General features: G+C 35.2%; 1 protein-coding gene across 2 annotated transcripts; it reads left to right on the top strand.

The window, feature by feature from the left end:
• Nucleotides 1-10,933: 10,933 nt before the first annotated feature.
• On the top strand, nucleotides 10,934-16,201 carry LOC131075384 (protein DETOXIFICATION 16). Of its 2 annotated transcripts, XM_058012220.2 has the most exons (10): nucleotides 10,934-11,467; nucleotides 12,667-13,211; nucleotides 13,453-13,539; nucleotides 13,637-13,693; nucleotides 13,836-13,892; nucleotides 13,983-14,074; nucleotides 14,191-14,309; nucleotides 14,961-15,047; nucleotides 15,505-15,570; nucleotides 15,788-16,201. In XM_058012220.2, exons 1-10 carry the CDS (start codon nucleotides 11,177-11,179, stop codon nucleotides 15,800-15,802), a joined length of 1,416 nt encoding a protein of 471 aa, XP_057868203.2. In that variant the 5' UTR covers nucleotides 10,934-11,176; the 3' UTR covers nucleotides 15,803-16,201. The 2 variants fall into 2 exon arrangements, with proteins under 2 accessions (XP_057868203.2, XP_057868202.2); XM_058012219.2 differs by having other exon boundaries at nucleotides 10,936-11,467; nucleotides 13,836-14,074.
• The last annotated feature ends 10,724 nt before the right edge of the window (nucleotides 16,202-26,925 follow it).

Below are 26,925 nucleotides of genomic sequence, written 5' to 3'. Positions count from 1 at the left end.
AGTTAGAGGACTGCCAATGCTGAGCAAACTGGAAAATCCTTTGTGCAGAGAATGTCAACTGGGGAAAATGTCTTCCTCAACCTTCAAAGGTAAATCTTTCACTGCTGACAACTTACTTGATCTTGTGCATACTGATTTGTGTGGTCCTATGAAAACTAGGAGTGTACAAGGAGATAGGTATTTTATGATTCTTACAGATGATTTCTCAAGAATGATGTGGGTCACATTCTTGAAGGACAAGTCTGAAGCCTTTGGAAAGTTCAAAGCTTTCAGAGCATTGGTAGAAAAGGAAAGTGGCAGAAGAATCAAATGCCTTAGAACTGACCAAGGAGGGGAATTCACTTCCGACGAATTCAATAAATATTATGAAGAAAATAGCATCAAGAGGCAACTGTCTGCCCCCTAGACTCCACAGCAAAATGGCCTAGCAGAGAGAAACAACCGGACTGTGGTTGAAGCAGCTAGAACTATGTTGATCCAAGGAAAGATCGCTCACACCTTTTGGAGAGAAGCAGTGAGCACTATAGTCTACACAATGAACCAGGTACTCATCAAGAAAGGAAAGGATAAGACTCCTTATGAGTACTGGACTAGTAAGACACCTGTGGTAAGCTACTTTAAAGTATTTGATAGCAAATGCTATATCAAGAGGAGTGAACATTAGAACAAGTTCGATGCAAAATGTGATGAAGGAATATTCCTAGGATATTCCACAAAAAGTAAAGCTCTCAAATTTTACAATAATAGGACTCAGAGAATCATTGAAAGCATCAATGTTAGGGTTGATGAAAACTTTGAGAAATCGGAGGGAATTGATTGTAAGCATGTAGGAGATGAACCGGTAGTAACCTTCTGGGAACCAGTTGCAAATCAGCCCAGTACCAGTAATTGTGCTCCTACACTGGTGGATGTTGATGCTGATGAAGATGAGGATGAAGAAGAAAAGCAAGAGGAATATATTAAGAATATACCTAGGTATGTCAAACTCAATCATGATCCAAAGAAGATCATAGGAGACAAAGATGCAGGAATTCTTACAAGAAGAAAGGTTAGAGAAAGCTCATGTATGATCTTTGAATTTAAATCATTCAAAGAGGCACATAAAGATGAAGACTGGATCAAGGCAATGGAAGAGGAACCTGACCAGATAGAAAATAATGGTACATGGTCTTTGGTACCCAGACCAGAGCATAAAAATATCATTGGAACCAAATGGGTTTTCAGAAATAAGCTAAATGAGGATGGCACAGTGGTAAGGAACAAAGCTAGACTAGTATGTAAAGGATATGCTCAAGAAGAAGAAGAAGACTATGGAGAAACCTTTGCTCCAGTAGAAAGATTGGAAGGAGTTCATATGCTTCTTGCATATGCAACTTTTAAAGGATTCAAGGTATACCAAATGGATGTAAAATCTGCATTTCTAAATGGAATACTTGAAGAGGAGGTGTATATAGAGCAACCAAATGGGTTTGCCCTATCAAAAGATAGTGACATCATGTGTAGGCTACATAAAGCCTTGTATGGACTCAAGCAAGCACCTAGAACATGGTATGAATGCTTGCACTCCAATCTTGTGAAGATCGGATTTGAAAGAACAAGTGAAGATAGCAATATCTACTTAAAATTAGAAGGAGATCATATTCTGATCTGTGAAGTATTTGTTGATGACATAATCTTTGGTGGAGATGACAAGATGAGTCACAACTTTGCAGATGAGATGAAAAAGGAGTTTGAAATGTCACTCATAGGGGAGATTAAGTTCTTTATTGGACTGCAGATTCAACAAATGAAAGATGGAATCTTTATTACTCAGTCCAAGTATGTCAAAGAGGTGTTGAAGACCTTTGGCATGGAAGATAGCAAACCAGTCGGTACACCAATGGTGACCGGTTGTAAACTATCAAAAGAGGATGACTTAGCATTGGTAAATGAGAAGGAATATCGATCAATGATTGGTAAGTTGCACTATGTAGTGCATAGAAGACCGGACATTGCACATGCAGTGGGTATTACCGCTCGGTTTCAACAAAGCCCAAGAGAATCCCACTTGGTAGCAGTCAAGAGGATTCTTAGATATCTGAAGGGAACTATTGGCTATGGATTATGGTATCCATACAATGATGATTTCAATCTGAAAGTGTTCACAGATGTTGATTGGGTTGGTAATGTGGATGACTGGAAGAGCACAACTAGTGGTGCATTCTTTCTCAGTGGTAGACTGGTCTCATGGATGAGTAAAAAGCAAAGTTGTATCTCTCAATCTATAGCAGAAGCGGAGTATGTTGAAGCTTTTATGAACTGCACCCAGACTATTTGGATGAAGCATGTATTGAATGGCTTCAAAGTTCATGTATCTGAACCGGTAAGTATATTCTATGACAATACAAGTGCAATTAACATTTCCAAGAATCTGGTTTTACATGCTAGAACCAAGCACTTTGAACTCAAGTATCATTTCTTGAGGGAAAAGGTTCATAACAAAGAGGTGGTATTGGAACATGTTTCCAGTAAGGAGCAGTTAGCAGACATATTCACCAAGCCTCTACCGAAGGCTACTTTTACCTATCTGAGAAGTGAGTTAGGGGTGTTGCCCCTTCAAGAAGTAATCTAAAGGTTTGTGCTCCACATCATTCAGATCTTACTTTGCTATATCTTTTTAGGATTGATGTGTTGAAGGATGCTATTCCTTAGGGGGAGCAACATAGTGGAACAAGGAAGCTTGTGCCTCCACTTTGGCATTGTTGTCAAAGGGGGAGAAGATGTGAAGTGGAAAAGATATCTGCAGTATTAAGAAGAAGATGTGATGCAGAAAGAGAGATATCTTTGTATATTGCCATCAATGCCAAAGGGGGAGATTGTTGGCATATGTACAAAGCATGATGACATGTTAATACTGTATGTTGGCATTGATGTCAATATGTTGAGTGAACCGCTATATTGAAGTTAAGCAACTGACAAAGAGAACCAGTATGATGTTGTGAACTAGCATATGTGAAAAAGTGAAGTGGTATGCTTGTCCAAGTGAACCAGTATATTGCAAAGAGAACAAGAGAATCAGTATGATGTTGTGAACCGGAACTGGTATGTCAGAACGAGAATTGGTATATGGAATGTCTTGTATCAAGGGTTCATATGGCATGACTACTAGTTGGTCGTCTCAGTCTCAGGGTTTCTGGTTGAAGGGAGCATTGTAATGGAGGTCAGATCATGTTGCCACATCCGCCTTGTGCGCATGAAGGATCTTGCATATAGGAGATTGATCCTATCTACCTCAGGAATGTGCTAAGTCTCTCCAAACAGTGGAGAACGCATGATGGGTCATCGCCTCCAAGAAGCGGTGAAGAACGAACGCTGGAGAATGTCTTGAGATCTATTCAAGACCATTGTATTCAAATGCAAAGTGTTCAATGGTCAGGATTGAACCAACTAAATTTCTCAACCTAAGTGTTTAGGGTTTAGGGTTTATGCTACCAACCTATCTGTTTCCTATAAGGTCATGTGGTGTTTCATGTTGAGGTTGTTGGCAAATATTGTTTGTGTATCTATGTGTAGAGATACGTGACTCTTGCCAGACCAGTTGAGAGGATTGATACTTGCATAGTGTGTGTGCAGAAAGAAGGAACTAAAATGGATCTACATTAGCATTGAGTGCTATTACTAGATCATTGTAATACCTATTGATTTCTAATCACTTCAATAGTTGGAAAATCCCTTAATAGGGTAGCTTTAACCAGCTTGTTGCAAATCCTTTAATAGGGTGACTCAAAGCCATTGAGTTCATAAAATCCTCTAACAAGGTAACCTCTAACAGGGTTTAACCCTTAATCGGGTATTCTAGTCATCCCTTAACTAGGCGATCCCTAACAGGATCGGTTCCTAACAGAACCTGTTGTAACAGTCTTTAACCGGACTAGGCTCCTAACATAGTGGACTTCTAAAGAGTTCAAAAACATCTTGTGGGTATTCATCCCCACCGTGGTTTTTCCTAGTTGGGTTTCCACGTGAATAAATATGTGTGTCATGTGTGATGCCTCTTTCATGTGATGTTTTGTTATTTCTTGTTTAGTGGCAAATCATTGTATTTCTGATGATAGATTATTTGTTTATGCATAAGGACAAAGTGGAAATGAGGGAGTAGGTTGTATGGAAAGTTAAGAAGATTGATTGGTTCATGTCTTTCACAGTTGCACTGTGTTTAACCTGTAGTAATATGGTTTGGACTGGTGTTAGGGATTGCTAGTAGTTTACAGTCTGCAATCAAACCGGTTTAGGAAAAAATTTTGTGCCTGTACCGATTCACCCCCCCTCTCAGTACCGGTTTGGTACTCACTGTTCATCACTGAGTTATTAGCAGGTACCAGACATCGACTCCACCTAGCTTCACAGGTTTGAGCGTGTCTTGAAATTCCATTCGCAAGTTGTCAGAGATGGCATGAGCTCCCTTCATATACTCTAGGCTTAAGTTGTCTACCTTGGTCGTCACTTGTCTTGGCATGATTCACCATGTTAACCAATGAGTTGTGGTCTTTTGATGGGTTGTGAGTATGTGGTTATTTATTTAATTAATTAATGTTTGATTTATATAGCTTATTGATGATTAAATTAATTGGTGGATTATTATTATAGTTTAATTTGATTAATTATTATTTGATCGATTTATTGTTTAATTGGTATTTATTAGTTTGTTGTTTATTTGATATTTAATGTTTAATTATTATTTATTTATTTATTGTTTAATAGCGCATTTATATTTTAATGTTGATTTATATTTTATGGATGACTTCTATTTATTTATTTAGATTTAGTGTTTATTTGGTATTTATTGCTTAAATAATATTTATCCATTTATTTATTGTTTAATGTTGCTTTTATATTTTAGTGTTGATTAATATTTTATTGATGACTTTTATTTATCTATTTGTTTATACCTTGGTTATTTATTTATTTATGTAGTGAATAATACTTTATGATATTTTTATTACATTTCTCCTGTTACAAGAGTAAATGAGTTTATTATTATTCCTACCTACCATTAATTGTTATGGGTTGCATATATATTGGGGAAATAAAATATATTTTAATGTTGGGTAGGTAAGTTTTATATTATTTTGGTTTATTTTGATTGGCCGGTTTTGAGGCTAAGGTTTGAATGGTTTTTCTTTTTATCTGGTAGCCTGTGCATTGTGTCGGGTTACCATTTTGGATTTTGGAGCGTGAATAATTTTGACTTGAGCTTTCTTGGATTGGTTTTGCACTTCTTCATATTTTTCTTCCATCACTTCAAATTCCAAGTTGGGGGATCTTCCTTTGCATTTTATTTTCGAATCTTGTTTTCTTCGTGTTTGCATAAAAGATTGTCTTCCGGGAGCATGGGAAATACATTTTTTATAGTTTCATATAGTTTGAGATTAAATATTTTATGGGTAAAATTTATATTACATAGTTGTACTATAGTTTTGGGGAAAATTTATTATTACTCTAAGATTATTGTTTTCTGTCGTGAGCGGACAACTCTGTGAAAACATTCTCTGATATTTCTTGTGCCTGGATTTGTTTACGTGTTGTTTTCCTTCTTGGATTTGGTTCTTGTGCTTGTATTTGGGTCTGTGATCATATTGATTGTGCTATCGAGCTATGTAAGGCTCTCTGTAATTTATTCTCCTTGAGTCCTAGTGGGGTTCCGTGAAGTTTTATACTGTGATATCTTTTGATATGGTTGATGCTTTGTTGTCTAGTCTATTCCATTAATTTCCTTATGTTTGGGCATTTCTTTTGAGCCCTTATTCGAGCATTTTTTGTAGTCTCATGAATTTTATTTTCTTGTCACAAATTTTCTAAGTTCGTGTCCAATTTTGAACAAATGCATTGTTTCTTTATGCAAATGCGAGGTTTCTCTTTGTAAATGCGCTGCACTGGATCTCGTATGCGCTGTCAGACTCTGTAAACATGCTATTTCTTAACAAATGCATTGTAGGAATTGGTAAATGCGTTGTAGGGTTCAGTAAAGGCATTGCAGGATTTAGCAAATGCGCTCCTTTGTGTGGTAAATGCACTAAACTGTCAGTGTTAAGTGTTTTTCTCAATTTTCTCAATCTGTGATGATTTTTTCGGATCTTTTCTTCTACCAGAGGCTTATGTTGAGGTTTTTTGATGTTTTCTAGTACTGTATTTTATCGGGTTTGATGTTATTCGATGATTTTTAAGCTTTGGTATGTTGATAAGCCATACCGTAGAGGGTTTGTGCTTCTCCAACATGTTGATAAGTCATGTTGAGAGGATTGTTTTTATTTCTTTGTGCTAGCAAGTTGATGTGCCTTGTTGTTTATGATTATTTGATGATTGTGGTAGACTTTGATTGCCCTTGGTTCTTGGCTTTGAGCTTCTATTTTGTTATGAGGCTCATTATTGATTTATTGATATTGTTGGCATTGGATTGTTTATGGATGCTTCTTCATTATGTGATGTTGCTTACGAATCATTCTTGAATGTTGATTAGAGCATCCTTGTTATTATTGTTGTTTTTGGAACATGCTAGGGGGAGTGGGCTTCCATGTGATGATCGGGATCGTGAGAGATAGGTAGTGAGTTGATAAGTCTCCCATCTAGATCGTCAAGGCACATTGGAAGTTTTCCTTATTATAAACAAGTGATAACATTAATAATGAATTAGATGGATTGGGTAATTAGGACTCACCTAATCAAGATAATTAATAGTTGAGCCCCAAGACTTGATCCTAGAGAGGATGTTTTAGGATAAGCTTGGGAAGGCCATTGCGGTGGCAAGTCAATCTCCCTTGATTCTCTCACAGGTTGAGATGGCTCCACATATCTATCGGGTTTATGCCTTGAAGGGTTGTGTTTATATATTTGGAGGATAGCATGTGATGACACTCCACTCCTACATGTGTCCTTTGCTTGATTTGCATTTATGCCTTGATCATTGTTATGCCTCTGGGATTTTCTATTTAAGGTCACCATGTGATTGGATGTGTTTGTGTGGGTGTGATACTTGAGTTGTGAGTGTCCTTGGTAGTTTGGTGTTAGTTTAGGTCTAGAGTGTGTGTTGGGACCTTGTGTCATCTCCTAGCATGGGGGGTGGTTCCTTTGGTTCCACATGGTTGGGTGGATGGTGTCTTTCTACCATTGGGATATTCTCATTGGATTCTTATGTGTGGATGTGGATTATTCTTCATTATAGCTTATGGTTGATTATTGTAGCAGATGTATATGATTAGTATCATGGGTTATGTAATGTAATCATATTGTAGAAGTTGTAGACAAGACTATGTAATTAGGAGAGCTATGCTCTTGTTGAAATGGTCATGTAATTATATAGTAGACGATGTTTAGGAAATGGGTCTATAATTTGTAAGATGGATATTGAGATGTAAATTATCTTTGAAATGGAATGCAATTCATGTTAATAGATATATTTTAGATTATCTTGTAATGGTTCATAAAGGGATTCATGAGTTTTGATATCAAGATCATGTAATAGGAATTTATGTTCATGTTTAAGATAGAAAAGAATAGGAAATCTGATATGGTAATTAAGATGATAATGTAAATGTAGCTATGTAACTTGCATTTAGTAGATATAAGTATTAGGACTCGTAGCATGATGAAATCTTTAAATGTTGTAATGGATTATAATAATTACGTTGTAATAGGATGATCTTTGAGTATGGTTGTATATGCAAATATTGAATGGATATTCTCATTGAAAGGTTGATATTCTTGATAAATGGATACTTCTAGATTGTAATAATGAATGGGTATATGGTAAGATAAATAGCTAACCTTAAGGAAATGATTTAGATTGTTTTAGTTAAATGAGGTTACGACTCTAGTAGTAGAATAAGACATGGGCACATCTCCAAGTAATTGAATATTGCATAGTTAATGGAAATAATATAATTGTATCTATTGTATGTGTTTATCATTATATGTATGTTATGATTGTTAGATAATCTTGTAGATTAAAAGTGGAAAAGAACCTATGTAAGTAGGATTGTTGTAGTGTAGGAATTGTAGTTGATAAATGATAACGTGTATGTGATAATGGCATTTATGTTTATGGTGGTGTTAGAAAGAAACAAGAGATCATGAATAGTGTTAAGATGATTGGTTAAAGAGGGACTTTATGATTATTGCATTATGCACATAGGAATCATGTAAAGGAAAATGATCATGCTAGAGTTAAGAAATCATGAGTAGATATGGGAGTATTGGATAAGAAAGGAAAATTATGTTTATGCATTATCATTGTAGGAGTTATCATTGTAGGAGAGTAGAGATCATGTTAATAGAAAATGATTAAGGGTTTTAGGCACATTTGGATTTGGTGCATAAAATGAACATAAGAAGAAAAAAAAGATTTGTCTTGCATTGAAAAGAGTAGCATATCATATTAGATTAATGAGTATGTAGGCTACATACCATGAAGGATAGAAGTAATTGAGTTGCATGTGCATAGTTAATGAATAAGAAATACTAAGTGTATTGCATACATACATGAATAATGATTAAGGATGTTAAGAGTTGTAATGGAAATGGTTAGATTGTTATTGCCTATCTTAGTAGAGTAAGTAATGATGTTGAGGTACCCTAGGGAGATGATAGTGAAGATTATGTTATGTTTAATTCCGCTTGCATAATTAGTTTAGGTGGCATGTTCAAGTTCATAATGATTATGAGTTAATTGATGTTAACTTATATTACATAGATGATGTCATGTGTTGCATTAGATGTTATTTAAATTTTCTTTATCTCCATTAGTATGTTAATTTTTTTTATTTTCTCTAGGGCATTTTGGTAGGCATTACATCTTGTGTTGTAGGAGTGAAGAGTGCACTCCTCATATTTTGTTTTAGCGCTCTTTCTCTAGGGAGATTTGACACCTTTTGTGGGGAGTTTGGAAGTAGGCTTGTTGGCATGTCTCCTCTTTGGTTGATTTTTGGGATCGTTGGGATAAGCCTCCAGTTAAGACTTCTTTTCTTCAAGTTGCATGGGTTCTTGGACCTACTTTCATTATTTGGCATATTTGGTTGGAAAGAAACCAACAACAAACCTTTCAAGATGCTAGAATGGTTGCTCAACATTTGTGGTGGACACTCTTTATGAGACAATCTTGGCAAAGTGTGATCTTGCTAGAGATGTGGACCCTGGAGATGTTGATATTTACAATCGGTTTGATTTTCTTATTTAGAGAGTTGATCCTTCTCTTTGAGCAGATTGTAGGCAGGCTCAAAGGAATAGGTGCATGCAACCTTTGCGATAGATTAATCAGATGGGTTGATGGCACCCTCCTCCTCAAGGGGTTTTGAAGATAAATATTGATGGTTCTTCTAGGGGGAACTCTAGTCATGTTGGTATTGGTGGTGTAGGGCATGATAGCTCTGGTCTTGTCCAGTTTATCTTTCCAATTTCTAAAGGTTTTTATACAAACAATTACATGGAGGCTCTTGTCTTTGGAAAGTGTTACTATTACTCACATTCATAGGGAGTGGAATAAAGTAGCAGAGTGCTTGGCCAAATAGGCTTATGATCAAAGGGAAGGTTGGAATATTGTGGATAGGGGAAAATTATCTTTGGTATAGTCTCACATGTTGGAGCAATTAATTGATGAAGATAGAGTTGTTTAATTTTCCATTCTTTGTTAGGATTTTGACCCTTCTTGCCGTGTAATTCTCTTTGTGTTGAATAAATTTTTACCCTTTTTTTACTTTAAAAAAAATAATTTTTTTCTTCTTTTTTTAAATTCTAAACTTAGATGATTAACAAGTGAAAGATAACATTCTTAAGCTAGTGGGACAATTTCTAGCCCCACCCCATTTTCGGCTGCTTAACATGCGAGCCAAAAAGTAGGAGCTCCTGAAAAATAGAAGCATAAGACCCCCATGAAACCCCACCCAAATGGTTTTCATGATGCTTGATAATAATGAATTCTCCCAAAATCTTCTTAGTTTTTAAGATACTTAACAATAATGAGACTCATCATTATTGGAGAAGTAGAGGATGGAATCAAAATTGTCAAGTTGTGTGATCACTGCCACCTCATAAGGAAATGAGTGTGAGACCATTTACCCTTAAATATTCATTACACTTGTCATACCTCCATATGAACAAGATGAGAAATGTTGGTGAGGGAATCAAGGATAAGGTTCTTTATTGAGTAGGTAAGGTAGAGACTCTTCAAAAACACTTGATACCATTAGGTTTTGTGATACTATCGATCTTGATAATTTCTATTATTTCAACTTTGATAGTGAATTAGTAAGGATTTTTGTAATATTAAAAAACATATGTAGGTTGTATAACATTAGTAATGTTCAAAATTATTGTTTAATTGATTTGGATCATTGTTTGAATTGGTATACTTAAATTTGACCAATTCATATTTTACTTGACTCTATTAAATTCATGTTTTGTTTTGTTAAAAGTTCTAGTCACTTTTATAAAAATTTCATATACTTAATTTGCTTGGCTAAAAATATCGCTCAAAGACAAAATTACTTTTCATCTAAAAGAAAGATGTGACATTCATTTTGTAATAGAATACTTCTTTATGGCTCTAATTATTTATGGGTCCACATTACAATTAATTTACTCAAATACTATATCTTTTTTAAAAACACTACATCTAGTTTATTTTATTTTATTTAAAATTTATCATATTCATTATAAATATGAATATTTAAAAAAAATTGATATAGGGGAGAGGACCCAGTAGTTGTGCACCCTAACTTTGCACTTCTTAAAATCTTATAGACCAATAGGTGTGCAAAAGAGTCCCAACACTTGCTGATGTGACATCACATGATTGGTTACTTTTCACAACAAATGGTATATTTCATTCAATTATTGATACTTATCATATAACTATTGGTGCAATGTTGTACATACAATTTACAAGCGTTAAGGTCACAGAATATGTCCTAAAATGAAAAGGTACTGATAGGAGAGACCAAAAGAATGTACCTCATTAAACTGGTGTATTTTATATTTTAGTGCCCATAAGGGTCCCCGACTGTCGTTTCTTGTTCAGAATTTACATGGCGGCCTGTTGAAATTTGTGTTTTTTTCATCTCTCTTGTACAGGGGGGATTCGATTTTCTTGTGTTATAAGCAAACAATCAAGCTTATAAGTTGATTGACTTCAACCATTCGATCAACCATGGAGAGAAGTGATTCAATTCATGAGAGTGATGTGCTGGAGCCACTAGTAGCCAAGGATGAAACAGTTATATTTGGAGATGAGCAGGATGAAATGAAGTACAGTGGAATTCTAGTATGGGAGGAAATAAAGAAACAATGCTGGATAGCAGGGCCCATGGCGTCTGTGAATTTGTTACAGTTTGGCTTGCGGTTGATATCTGTCATGCTGGTGGGGCATTTAGGGGAGCTTGCTCTCTCTAGTGCATCTATTGCTACTTCCTTCGCAAATTTCTCTGGCATGAGTGTGCTGGTACAATTTAAAAACCTTACTTTGCTTTTGTTGTAAGAGTTTATGGTTTGAATACTTTCCTGATATTCTTTTCCTTCTTAAATTCCCAAAAAGGAAAAAGCTTTAGATAAGGTTGAAATATTAAAGTATTATCTCAGAATCTGGACTATTTACCTTCCATGATGATCAATGTCCTAAAAATGTTTAGTTCCACAGATCTTGAACTAGCAACTTGGCCTTATAAAGCATAGAATCATAAGACAACAAACTGCTCTGTTTTATAGATAAGCCATCCCCTGCAACCTATATTTGATATCTCTTTTGGTCCTGCAAATGAGTGAATATTTCAGATTGATGCACTGCACAAGCAGGTTGCTTCAATAATAAGTTGTTCATCAGGCACAATACTCGCTCTAAGGTTTTGAAATAGGGTTGCAAGTTAAGTGGACTTGGGTAAATGGGTGACCAGCCTGCTTGGAAATGATGGGTGAAAAACAAAAATTACAAATTGCTACTTATGAGACATTAATTATTGCACTTGATCTCTGAAATATTGTTTTGATAATGATGCACTGTTGAAAAATTATGTGCTTAATTTTTTTATAAGATCCCAAGTACAGACTCAAATCCCATTTCTGTTTTCAATAGTTTTTGCTGCATGTTTTGAGAAATTAATAATGATTTATTAAGTTTACCTTCTTTTCAACCAGAGTTGCTCAGCAGATACAAATATCGTAACTAATTTTGACCCTGTATTGGACATCTAAACCTGAGCTCTAGGTTTTACAAAACAAAATTCGGACTTGATCCCTTAGATTCTCACTTGGTATCTGAAAAAAAGTTATTTTGAGGTTGGTAGTCTGCTTTCATGAATGTAATAATGCTGTAAAGAAAAATGAATAAATCCAAACTAATTGTTATCTATTATCCTGTGAAGTGAACAATAGTCAACCTTTTCCTTATTTGATGAACTTTTAAAAGGTTTTTGCGGAAATCTAATAAAAGATGTAACTTGATTCGGTCTGCTTCCATGCCACACTCTATTCAATTGATCCTAAAGATAATTTCAGCAGTTATTATGGTTCACTTCTTTTTAGAGACTTTTGAAGTCTACAGTAAGTATATTCATAGAAGTGAAGATTTAAGTTTGTTTAAAACTAAAAGCCATGAATGCAATGTTGCATGGAATACCAACTGTTTTTTCTCTATTTTCTGTACAGATGGGAATGGGAAGTACATTGGAAACACTATGTGGACAGGCCTATGGGGCAAAGCAATACCATCAGCTTGGGATTCATGTGCAGAGAGCATTGTTTGCTCTGTTTTGTGTGAGCCTACCGCTTGCTGTGCTGTGGGCATACATGGGCAATATTCTAATTGCATTTGGGCAGGATCCTCTGATATCCTCTGAAGCAGGGAAATATGCCAGATGGATGATTCCCAGTCTGTTTGGTTATGCAGCTCTTCAACCACTTGTAAGATTTCTCCAGTCACAAAGCATTGTCTTTCCCATGATGCTATGCTCTGCAATTACTTTGTGTTTCCATGTTCCCATGTGCTGGCTTCTGGTATTTAAGAGTGGATTAGGAAATAAAGGAGCTGCCTTGGCAAACAGCATTTCCTACTGGGTCAATGTGATACTTCTTTTACTATATATTAAAATTTCACCTGCATGCAAGCGGACATGGACATCCTTTACATGGGAGGCTTTGCATGATATTAAACATTTTCTCAAGCTTGCCATTCCATCTGCATTCATGATCTGGTATACTACTTTAATCTCTTAGCTGCAAAATTTGGTCCAAGTAATCGAAGTACTACATCATAGCATTAATGTGGTTAATATACTTACTTTTATCTCTTCTCAATATTCAAATTTCATAGCACATGATGACATTTTGGTCCATCATACCATACAACAAGTTGTTAATGATGTATGGTAGATTATATTAGAATTAATTTTTTAAACTTATTTTGCTAGTTCATTATCCTATGGGTGTCAACAGCTTGCAGTGGTGGTCCTTTGAAATACTTATTCTCTTGTCAGGTCTGTTGCCCAATCCAAAACTTGAGACATCAGTTCTTTCAATCTGGTATGTATGTTATATAAGAAGTTTATTATAAATGAACCTTAGGATATTTTGTTGCATCTGATTCATTTTTATCTGAGCTAGTTTTGATATTTTGCAGCCTTAACACTTCTTCCCTAGCATATATGATTCCCTTTGGTTTTAGTGCTGCTGTAAGGTAAGTACCTTTTACAGATAACTAGTAAATTTCTACAATTTCTGTTTGTCATTTAACCTAATCAACTACGAATCATTTAACGTATCCAAGATTTAATCAAAATCATTTTCAATAAATTTTTTTCACAATGTATGCATTGCAGTACACGAGTTTCAAATGAACTGGGAGCTGGACGCTCACATGCTGCCCGCTTAGCAGTGTATGTAGTGTTCTTTATAGCAATCACAGAGGCAGTCATGATAGTATGTCTTTTATTCTCTATACGAAATGTTTGGGGCTATGCTTACAGCAATGAAAAGGAGGTCATTGATTATGTTGCAAGCATGATCCCATTACTAGCAGCCTCGTCATTTTTGGATGGAATCCAATGCATTCTTTCAGGTTCAGATTATCCTGTATAGTCATATTTGGAACTACAAACATATTCATCTTGAAGTCGTGATATCATAACAACACTTTCCTGTAGATGTAATGGTTGATTGAAAATAACATTTCAGGCATTGCTAGAGGATGTGGGTGGCAAAAAGTGGCTGCTTACGTTAATCTTGGGGCATACTACATGGTTGGCATTCCTATAGCTTTCTTTTTGGCCTTTGTACTGCATATTGGTGGCAAGGTCAGTTACCCTTTCCTTACTGATTTGATTTCCAAAGTTCTGAAATTTATGTTTTCAATGCTTGAGAAATAGATGAGAACTTTGGGGAAAAAAAATAAATAAATTATTTTACCTGTTAGAGTAAGATTTTTGACAGATTAATAGAACTGTTATTGAAAATATAATTCTGATGTTCAACTGGGTAGACCATTCCCAGCAGCAGTTTGAGAATATAAGTTATTTTCCCTCTTATAAGGCATGCTATGAAGAGCTGGGTTCTAGGCCTTTCTCACTTTGTATTTTTTTATATTCTTGTGTGTTAAAAAACATGCTATGAAGAATCCATATGTAAATGTGAGATGGATATGCTTATTTCAAAATTGCTCATTCAGAATAATATGTCAGAATAGAAATGGTTAATCATGCATTTCTAAGAAATAGTTGAATATAAGCATAAAGCTAACTTCATATTATATCTCATTCTATTTTAACATATAAAACCATAAAGCAATTGCCAAGGCAATAAAAGTGGAAGAGACTTGTTCAGAATTTTCCTTGTAGATAAAGCACATAATTCTCTGTGGACTGTAGGGAAAATGATGGTGTTTACAAATAAAGGAATAGAATATTACTTTTTAACATCCTTATGCCAAATTTTCATGGATGTTTCAGGGACTCTGGCTCGGAATTATATGTGGCCTTTCTGTACAAGTAATTTTACTATTCCTAGTAACAACATGTACTGGTTGGGAACAAGAAGTAAGTAGCTCCAATTTTACTATTCTGAAAAGTGCAGCAATTATTAGTTTTTATGAGAAAAGAAGACATGAGTTGTATCCAATTTTTTTTTCCTGCAGTGATGGTTTATAGGATTGAGATGGTATTATCTGAATGACAGAAGAATAAATATCGATGACTAATGAATCTTATTTATATCAGACTAATTTCAAATTTCATTTGAGTTTGAAGTTTATCTACATGATTTAACCATTTTGATTTGATGCACATCACATACATTAAAGGAAGGTTTATGTCCACATGCACATAACATGTAGACCAACAACTTTGTTTGCTCTCAGATAGTAAAACTACTATCTTCGTTTTTACACTGTATCAATTTGACCATGAAAAATGAATGTTCTTTTTGAATCCATGGATGTAGAAATACAGCTACCATATTGTTTACTCACATAAACATTGGTTGTCTTATGGGTAGGCAAGAAATGCAAGAGAGAGAGTATATGCTTCATCATTACCCATAGTCACTGATGAAATAATAAAGGTATGTGCTTTTAATTCTGCTTTTAAGAGAAGGTCCATTTTGGGGAAATTCCTATTAAATTAAGAATGAAAAATTATATGAGATAAAAGACATGGTAAAAAGCATCTAAATCAAAATGTGTTTATGTTTCTAAGATGATCAAATACTAGGAAAATCAATTGCTGCACTGTCATAGAATACACTTAACTTATTGTCATGGATGTTTGTCATCAAACAGGATGATAAAAGTTAACGACCTTGATGCTGGTAAGTTCTGTACACAATTTTAAAGCTCTAAAATGTGTCAGGGTACTCCAGCTGTAACGGCAATGCCACTGCTTGTTAAATTCTGATCAAATTGAAATCAGTGTTCACAAGGACCATGCAATTCTTCTCGAATGTGCTGCTACGCATCGTTATTTTCCTTGATAAGCCTTTTGTAATGTCTCAGGTGTTTTTCTAGCAATAATGGTTTGTATTATTACTGTTATTTTTGGTGAGGTTTTGTGTTAGCATATTGATAATTGATTATGTAGATGTATATGTTGTATCTTTTATATGTTTGAATTATTGAATTAGTTCAGTTTTACTGTTTTCATTATATATAAATAAAAATGGACGTGTTCATTATATTTAATGAACCATTTAATCATGCTTATCGTAGATGATTTCTAGTAAAATGTGATGATTTATGGATTCATTTGGATATCATGTTATTTTGGGTGTTTCTTTGTATCCTACTATAAATATGTTTGTTAGATTTTATATCTAGTGAAAGAAATTAAAGTGCATTTTAATCATTCTTAGAAATAAAATATTTACTTGTGGGAAATAGAATTGCTATAATTGAAAATTCAATTTATTTTAATTTGTTTCAATCTCATGTAATCACTAGAAAAATATTAAATTTAAATGAATTATGTTGTATTGTCTTATTGAATTATTAGCATGAGAAAATCTTAATTATAAGTTAGTTTCAACGTATTAGATTAGTTTCTATTTGGTGCAAAGATAATTTGTTAAATGTTTGAAAGAAAAATAATAATGAAATGCTTTAAGTGGAAAAATCTTTAATTGCCAAAAAAAAACTCGTATTTGAAATATTCTTGAAGTAAAAGGGGTTTAGGGAATTATTAAAAAGAAAAGAGAAGGTTTGAAAACCCTTTCTTTTCTCTTTTGGAAGAAATTTTATAAAGACATGAAAGCTTGGAATTGGATTGCTTCTGAGTGCTAAAGGTTGTTGAAGGTTTATGATTCAATGAAACTCTCTTCTTTATTGTTTTAAACTTGAATTTAAAAAGCATTTCTCTCATTCTTTATGTATTGAAAGGGAGTTTTTTCATTTGCTATGCTCATGATAGGTGGAGATAAATAGCTTCCTTCTTATAGGATTGTTTTAAATATAAAGTTTCATATTCATATTTGTATAAAAGTGAATAAAAGAACTTTTGGAGCAAGAAAGGGGACAAAGAAAAGCCTACAATTATGAGGATAGGGTGAAGGAGGAAAATGGGGAACGAGTAGCTTAGCATGACTGTAGGAGTTTACTGCAAGGTTTACTTCACCTTAATTTGTAAGAGGTGATTTTTCCTTCCTTTGGTTTTGTTGGAAAATAAATAGTTTCAAGAACAAAGATTGTGAAGATCAATCTCTATCCAATAAACTAATCAAAGGATGAGATTTAAGGCTTGGATAGCAACAACATGAAAATCTAAAACTCATATGCAAATCTAAAAATTAAGTTGCCTTAATTGTGGAAAACCCATGACTAGATACTTCTTCTTTATTATGCCAAAAATTAACTTGTTAATTATGCTTAATTAACCTATCTTATGTGAACTTATAACAACAATAAATAATGATTAACATCGGCATAAAATAACAGTAATAAGGCATAAATTAGAAACATAACATCCACACATAACACAGGATTTAAGTGGAGAAACCCTCGCAGGAAAAAACTGTACCAAGAAGAGATGACAAGCTTGTATCGACAACAATAAAAATGCTTACAATACAATCACTTTCACTCTCCTCTTTGCCTCAACCATAGTAGCACCTATGCACATGTGAACAAATTCCTTATGCCTCCCATTTGTCCTTCATTCCTACAAGGAAAACTATATCTAGTCGTTCCACATTTTGTTGCTTCATAAAATTTATACCCAAAGGCTGAATTTATAGAAATGGCAAGAGCTCCAAAACCACCAATAAAGGTTCCCAGATAATACTCTTCATTACTCACGACCACAACTCTTGGAATGTCTCCACAAAACTCAAAAAGACTTCAAATTACCTTCCAATATAATTTCCTCCAACATGGACACATATACTTGCAAGATAAACATCAAATTAACTATAATAAATGACCAGAAACCAAGAAACATTTGTTGCCTCTTCCATACTCCCACTTGGAGAAGCCCATGGCTCACTCTTTTTCCACTTTAATAAGTCATTAAATATCTTATTCTAGACATCCATAAGTGGGGAAAACAATATTAAATATTTGTGTTCACAACCCACTTTTACCGTTGCTAGTGTAACCCATCACCACTTATGAATGTATTACAAATGATGGTGAGAATTAAATATTATAAATTATTTTCGCAATACATCCTAAGTGCCTTAGGACACTTTCCAAGGATTTTGGAACCATGCCATAGGATTTACAAGGTAGATGGCACCTTAATCCTAGCAAGTTTTCTTTTGTGCCTCCTGTTAGTTATTTCTTTGAGAGTAAAAGAATGGAAAATTGGTTTCTTCCTACCACACAGTTAAAGGAAATTGACTTATATCATCTTAGTCATTGGTGAAGTATAATTAACAGTGGATCTATCCATAGTATAATGTCTAATCACATAATGGCAGTTTTCAACATATGAAACTGTAATAGAATTGGTGGATTCTAGTGAAGATCTTAAGTGTTGCATTTGATTTGGTCCTCTCTTTTAAAACTTCATTTACCCATCAAATTGACAAGATCTAAGTCTTGAGCGGATTTTTTAAGTCTTCCCGTGTGATTACATTTTCAACAAGTCTTGCTAAAAAGCTTTAAACACTTAGAAAGTTTTTTTTTTTGAGGTCTTTGAATGTGGTTTTGAAACCATTGTCAGAGTTTGATGGGGCTTTTTAAACCTTTTTGGAGCCTGACAAGCTCTCTATAACTCATTTTAGTCTTTTCATAAGCCTTTCTTTAAAAATGTTTTTAAGTCTTTTCTCAAAAAGTGTTTGTCCTAACCATGGTTTTCAAAACCCTTTCGAGAGCCAACAAGGTTCTGGATGTTAGATAGTTCAAATAACCAGAAGACAACTGAGAAGGGGGGGGTGAATCAGTTGTCACAGATTACCGGAACCTTAAGCAATTAAAACTTTAATGCCAGAACCCAAAACATTAATACCAAAATGCTTAAACCAAATACCAGAATAGCAGTTAAACCAATTATGCATAAACAATAATCACTGAATAAATACCATCCACATGACACCAAGATTTATACACAGAAAACCCAGTAAAAGGAGAAACCATGGTGGGAAGCCTACCCACAGTCAGATAATACTTCTGCAGTAAGTATTTGAACTACAATTGAGGGGTCTGCACTTGCAGAAAGGCCAACAACCTAGAGTGCACCGCTCATCACAAAAGGAGTCTCACTGACTACATATAAATCCAAACTACAATCCAAAGAAGTGTTTGAACTGCAAAGATAGCATCTCCTATGCCTGAGTACAGTTCCAGTTAAGCTCAATACCGGAGGACTAAATCCTCTTACATAAGCCCAATTCGATCTCCAATGATTGACCAAATCCTTCGCTTGAATGATATTACATTATTTGCACACTATATATCCATTTCCTATACCATAACCATGACCATGATGATCTACAATGAGATCTTACATCATATATACAAACCCTCGACCATAAATAATCAGGTCGGCCACCAGACAATAAACCATATACATAATTACAAAACACGTCAGCCTTAGACCAAACAAATAATATCCAACACATAAGATATCCCCGAAATGTATCGAGAAGTCCAATCCACACGCTTCATTAAATCGGTCCATAACCTAGACCAACCGGGACCCAATATCGGTCCATACGCTACAACAATGATCTTCATCCGCCAAGTCTCAAACATGATCACCAACAACATCCTGAAACTCCACCAGAAGCTGCACCAACACCACTTATGCATATCATTAAAGATCTTCATAAAAAGCTCTACCGGTGAAACCCTCGCCGAAACCAGAAGCCAAGCTTCCAAGCAAACAGGATAGCATCTGATCACCAGACCGAAACCGACTGGCTGAATATGGACATGAGTATAATGAATAAGCCAATTCTATAACCAAACCGTACCGGAGCCTACTGGATCATGTCGGATCCAAACCAACCAGAAACCACTCATCCTACTGGGACCAGAATGTTGGCATTTTTGTGGTTTATGCTGTGATTGTCATTGATGGACACACACTTGTATTAAGATCCCCTTTATATGTATGAGCTTATGCTCAACCGGTATTTTGTTCCAACCGGTATGTTGTATACTAGTCTCTAGACTAGTGGTGATTTTGCAGAGTGTGTTTCCCGATCTAAAGCGGCATGTCGACCCCAAGTGGTTCGTAGATCACAAGCAGTACAAGGAAACAAAGTGGCACAACACATTCTTACCAGTCTTCATTTTTGTCAAATCGGCAACCGGTATTTTGTATGAACTGGTAACACTTTGTGATGAGTTACCAACCGGCATTTTGTGATGAGTTACCAATCCACCGATTGTTTGACGGTGATTCTTGTGTCGTGTTACTGAGTATGTCTAGATTCACTGAACCTAGGAAATTGTAATGTAATCCTATTGGACCGACATGAAATCAGATTCCTTTAAAAGGACATCATGTCTAGGGTTTTTAAGTTGTTGAAGAAGTTGCGAAAAGGGTTAATGTTGAGCTAGGGTTTAAGGTGAAAGTTGAGAGCGATCTTATTAGAGAAAATCAAGTTGTAACTGAGAGAGAGATAGAGGAGACTGAAGTAATGCTGGAATGCATTAGCTGTGAGCAATACTGGATCTAACCAAGCAGTTTGTGCTATTAGATAGATCAAACATTTGTTGATTACTCACATCTTTGACAAGTCTGTAGCCCTTAACCGGGTAGGCCTCAAAGCCTTTGTAAAATCCTCTAACAAGGTGGTTCACACATGTGAATCTAAAATCCTCTAACAAGGTGGTTCACACATGTGAATCTAAAATTCTCTAACAAGGTAGTCTTTAATCAAACTTATCTCCTAACAGAGATTGAGATTCCTAACAGGATCTGTTCTGGTAAAGAACATTGTAAGACCTTAACCGGCCTGACCTTAACCGGTCTGGTTTCTATTCTACAGATAGTGACTTCTGAGTTCCATCTCACCATGGTTTTTCCCAGTTGGGTATCCACGTCAAATATCTTGTGTTATGATTGTATTGCTTTTGTGGGTGAATGCTTTATTCACATTTTGGTTTGCATATGTGGTAATCGGTTTGACTGTTAGACTGCATTACCAGTTTATCCTTAAACTATGTGAGGGTTTTAGTGCAAAGATTTTTGGCATACTAATTCACCCCCCCCCCTTCTTAGTATTCATCACAGAAGGGTGTCGGTAAAGCATCCAAACAGCTAGTGTTGGCATCAATGACAAAACATCAATGCACCACATAATCAGTTCCACCAAATAGCCAACAATCTCCCCCTTTGGCATTGATGGCAACACTAGATGTGAAAAACATCTAAGTACCAAGAAATGCCAAATAAGTCTCCCCTAATGGAAGGCAACCAACAATCTCCCACATATAGATGTAGAAATGAAGTTCTGAAACAAAGACCAAACTCCCCTTGTGAATGATATCTATGTAAAGCTCCGAATTATAAATATATCTCTCCCCCTTTCTTTTTCTTTTTCACATCAATATCTCTCCCCCTTTGACCTCAATGCCAGAAATCTGACAAAAATGTCAAAGCAAAAGCTATTGAATTACAAAGCTGACTACTCCCCCTGAATAGTGGCATCCTCAAATCAATGCCGGAATGAATAGTATCTCTCATAATGCATACCAAACTGATGCCATACTGCACCAATCAATTCTTTGTCGGAGGGGCGGAAACCCCTAATCTGTCTCTGAAGTACTCAAATGATTCCTTAGGCAAAGGTTTAGTGAAGATATCTGCAATCTTCTCTTAGTGTTCACATAAACCAGTCCAACTTCATTGCTTCCACCTTTTTCTTCAAAAAGTTGTATTTGATAGATATGTGTTGTGTCTTAGAATGAAATACCAGGTTCTTTGATATATCAATAGCAGTAGAGTTATCACAGTGAATAACTACCAGTCCATTACAATCCACCTTTATATCCTTCAACATTTGCTTCATCCATAAAACCCGTGTACAATTAGTAGCAACAACAACATACTCAACTTCAGTAGTAGATAAAGAAGTACATGATTGTTTCTTGTTGATCCATGAAACCAACTTCTTTCCAAGAAATAAATCTCCATCGGAAATAATTTTCCTGTCATCAACATCTCCAAACCAATCAACAAATATATATGCACATAAAGTAAACGTATCATCCTTAGGGCACCACAAACCATATTCTGATGTACCTTGCAAGTATCTAAAAATCCTTTTCACCACACTCTCATGATTTTCTCTAGGATCACTCTGAAATCTTGTTACAATACAAACAAAATTCATTATGTCAAGCCTAGTCTGAGTCAAATAAAGCAGACCTCCAATCATAGATTTGTATCTTGTAGGATTTACCGGTGTAGAAACATCTTTCCTTGTCAATTTCTCACTTGTAACCATAGGAGTACTTACTAGTTTATAATCTCTCATACCAAAATTCTTTAGAAATTCCCTAGCATACTTAGTTTGACAGATGAAAATACCTTTGTCAGTCTGAGTAATCTGCAAACCTAAGAAAAATTTCATCTCTCCAATCATAGACATTTCAAATTCTTTCTCCATATTGTTAGCAAATTCCTTACACAACTTATCTTCACCTCCAAAAATAATGTCATCAACAAATACTTCAATAATCAGTATATCATCATTAGTGATTTTATAATATAAATTACTGTTAGCACTGCCCTTAGTAAAACCAAGCTTAAAAGATATTTATCCAACCTTTCATACTAAGCTCTAGGTGTTTGTTTCAATCCATATAAAGCTTTCCTTAACCTGCAAACCATGTTTGTAGCATTTGATAGTGAAAAACCATCAGGTTGCTCAATATAAACTTCCTCATCAAGATCCCCATTCAAAAATGCACACTTAACATCCATCCAATAAACCTTGTAGTTCTTATGAGTAGCATAGGCAAGAAATAATCTTACAACTTCAATCCTAGCTACAGGTGCAAAAGTCTCTCCATAATCAATTCCTTCCTTCTGAGAATATACTTTATAAACCAATCTAGCCTTATTCCTTATAACTTGACCATCCTCATTCAATTTATTCCTAAAAACCCATTTAGTTCCAATAACATTCTTATTTTTAGGCCAGGGAACCAAAGTCCATATATTATTTTTCTCAATCTGATCTAATTCTTCTTCCATAGCTTTCAACCAATATTCATCTTTACATGCCTCAATTACAGACACCGGTTCAACTTGTGAAATTAAACATACCTCATTAGTTGTCAGTCTTCTTCTTGTCATTACTCCATTGCTCTTATCCCCAATGATCTGATCTTCTGAATGATTCAATCTCACATACCTAGGATTCCTTTGACTCTCTATTCCTCTTCCCTATTCTTCAGTTACTATAGAATTTTCTAATATTACCGGAGTAACTAGTTCAACACTCTATTCCGGTAAAGGTGCTACTGGTTTAGATATAATCATTTCCACCACCAGTTCCTTCTCATAAGCTCTTATTTGACCTTTATTCAGCTCATCCACTTTGACATTAGCATTGTTCACAATTCTATGCAATCTCTTGTTATAACATCTATATGCCTTACTTTTATTAGAATAACCAAGAAATATCCCTTCATCACATCTAGGATCAAATTTGCCAATAATATCATCTCTCTTGATATAACATTTACTACCAAAGATTATGAAATACTTAACTATAGGTGTATTGTCAAACCATAATTCATAAGGTATCTTACCAGTTTCTCCTTTGATATGTACTTTGTTGAATATATAAACCGTTGTGCTCACTGCTTCTCTCTAGTAGATATAAGGTAGACTAGCTTCCATCATCATTGTTCTAGCAGCATCCAAGATAGTTTTGTTCTTCCTTTCCACAACTCCATTCTACTGAGGTGTCCAGGAAGCAGAAAATTGTCTTCTTATACCATACTTCTCACAAAGTTATTAAACTCACCGAATGTGAATTCTCCACCATGATCTGACCTCAAACATTTAATCTTCAATCTTGTCTCAATTTCCACTTTAGCCTTAAAGATCTTAAACTTTTCAAATGCCTCAGATTTTTCTTTTAGAAAAGTAACCCACATCATTCTAGAATAATCATCAATGATTAGCATGAATTATCTATCACCTTGAAATTTTTTAACTCTAGCAGGGCCACATAAATCAATATGAATAAGATCAAGAACATCATTAGATTTATCTTCTATACTCTTAAAAGATGTTCTGACCTGTTTACCCATTTGACATTCTTTACATATTGGATTATAGGGCTTCACAATCTTAGGTATATCTCTAATTGCCTTAGTTGAACTGATCTTCATAATACAATCAAAATTTACATGACACAACCTTTTATGCCATAGCCAACTCTCATCAATTTGTGTAATCGAACATGTCTTTTCACCGGATTTCAAATGAAATGTTACCTTTTGTTTGTGTACTAGTTGCAATCTCCAAACCAGATCTGTTGATGATTTTGCATTTCCCATCCTTAAACTGTAATTGCAATCCCTTATCCACCAATTTCCTACACTGAAATGATTATGCCTTAAACCTTCAACATAATAAACATTGTCAATATTGTTCTTACCATCCAATGATATAGTTTCTTTTCCTTTGATCATACATGCTTTGTCAACTCCAAATCTAACCAGACCACCATCAAATTCTTGTAAAGATAGAAACTTCCCTTTATCTCCAGTCATATTATGTGAACAACCGCTGCCAATTACCCATTCATCCTTGCCTTCAATTTTAGCAATAAGTGCCTTCTCTTCAGGTACATTCTCTTCCAGTGTCATAATATCTTCCTTGATAGATAGGAACACCCATTCCTTCCCATTGTTGAAACCACTAGCAGAGTCTTCTACTGGTTCATCATCATAATCAGTAATGACTTCCTCATCCGCTATGTAGCATGATTTGTCTTTGTTTTTCTTGTACTTATACTTGTTCCGATATCCAAGGTTAGGCTTAAAAGATCTTCTAACTCTTTCTTCAAATCTTGAGTTCCTTTCAGGACATCTAGATGCAAAATGACCAATCTTATTATATGCAAAACATTTAAAAGGTTCTTTTCCTTCATACTTACTTCCTACCGGTCCTTTAGGTACTCTTATAGAAAATAGTGCTTCAAGTTGCTCAAATTCTTCGTCTTCTCTCTTCATATCTTCTAATTCCTTTGCATATAAAGCTTTCCAATCTTTCTTACCAGTTGATGATGCAGATGCATGAAAAATAGGTTCAGTCTTCACAGCTCCAGAAGGTACAAATTCTTCAAGCTCAAAAGAAGATAATTTCCCAACCAAAGTATCTCAGTTGACAGATGTATTAGCCATTGTTCTCAACTCTTTAATAGTAGTAGCCTTCATCTTGTAATCTGATGGTAGGGCTCTCAGAATTTTAGAAATAATTTCATCTTCACTCAGAGTTCCACCACAACATTGAATTCCCATAAAAATCTCATTTACCCTTTCCATGAATGCAGTAATCCTTTCATCTTCTTCCATCTTTAGGTTTCCATATCTCACCCGGTAACAATCAAGTTTAGCAATCTTCACTATAGGGTCACCTTCATTAAGAGTCTCCAACTTATCCCATACAACCTTTCCAGATGATTTGTCGGTTAATCCCATTATTTGTTGATCAAAAAGTGCACATAAGAGGGCTTCTCTTTCTCTACAATCATTCTCAAGCTCCTTACCTAGGTTTGCCGAAGGAGGATTTCCATATGTCGGATTATAACGTGTCACACCATTCTATGTGATCTCCCAAATCTCCCTACCAAGACATCTCAGATGAGTCTCCATCCGAATCTTCCATACTGTATAATTTGTTCCATCAAGCCTAGGAATATCTCTCTGAAGATAGGTCTAGATGAACTTGAACTGTTAGTCGCCATAGGATCTTCCTCAAGTGGTTAATATTTCTACAGAGAGGACCAAATCTCTAATACCAATTGTTAGATAGTTCAAATAACCAAAAGACAACTAAGAGGGGGGGAAGTGAATCTGTTGTCACAGATTACCAGAACCTTAAGCAATTAAAACTTTAATGCCGAAACCCAAAACATTAATACCAAAATGATTAAACCAAATACCAGAATAGCAGTGAAACCAATTATGCATAAACAATAATCACTGAATAAATACCATCCACATGACACCAAGATTTATACACGGAAAACCCAGTAAAAGGAGAAACCATGGTGGGAAGCCTACCCACAGTCAGATAATACTTTTGCAGTAAGTATTTGAATTACAATTGAGGGGTATGCACTTGCTGAAAGGCCAACAACCTAGAGTGCACTTCTCATCACAAAAGGAGTCTCACTAACTACATAGAAATCCAGACTACAATCTGGAGAATTGTTTGAACTACAAAAATAGCATCTCCTATGCCTAAGTATAGTTCTAGTTAAGCTCAATACCAGAGGACTAAATCCTCTTACATAAATCCAATTTGATCTCCAATGATCGACCAAATCCTTTGCCTGAATGATATTACATTATTCACACATTACATATTCATTTCCTATACCATAACCATGACCATGATGATCTACAATGAGATCTTACATCATATATACAAATCCTCGACCATAAACAATCAAGTCGGCCACCAGACAATAAACCAAATACATAATTACAAAACATGTCGGTCACCAAACAAATAATATCCAACACATAAGATGTCCTGAAAACATATCGAGAAGTCCAATCCACACGCTTCATTAAACTGGTCCATAACCTAGACCAATCGGGACCCATTATAGGTCCATACGCTACAACAATGATCTCCATCCACCAAGTCTCGAACATGATCACCAACAACATCCTGAAACTCCACCAGAAGCTGCACCAGCACCACTTATACATATCATCAAAGATCTTCATAAAAAGCTCTGTCGGTGAAACCCTCATCGGAACCAGAAGCCAAGCTTCCAAGA

Source organism: Cryptomeria japonica, chromosome 2, assembly GCF_030272615.1.
Source record: "Cryptomeria japonica chromosome 2, Sugi_1.0, whole genome shotgun sequence".
Lineage (NCBI taxonomy): Eukaryota > Viridiplantae > Streptophyta > Pinopsida > Cupressales > Cupressaceae > Cryptomeria > Cryptomeria japonica.
Note: the sequence above shows the minus strand (reverse complement) of the source record. Positions and strands in the feature narration are given on the sequence as shown.

Bases quoted from the DNA above. Each gene is read 5' to 3' on its own strand.
- LOC131075384 (XM_058012219.2), top strand. From the start codon at position 11,177: ATGGAGAGAAGTGATTCAATTCATGAGAGTGATGTGCTGGAGCCACTA. The intron at 11,468-12,666 runs GTACAATTTAAA...TTTTCTGTACAG, and splicing joins TCTCTGGCATGAGTGTGCTG to ATGGGAATGGGAAGTACATT. The intron at 13,694-13,835 runs GTAAGTACCTTT...TATGCATTGCAG, and splicing joins GGTTTTAGTGCTGCTGTAAG to TACACGAGTTTCAAATGAAC.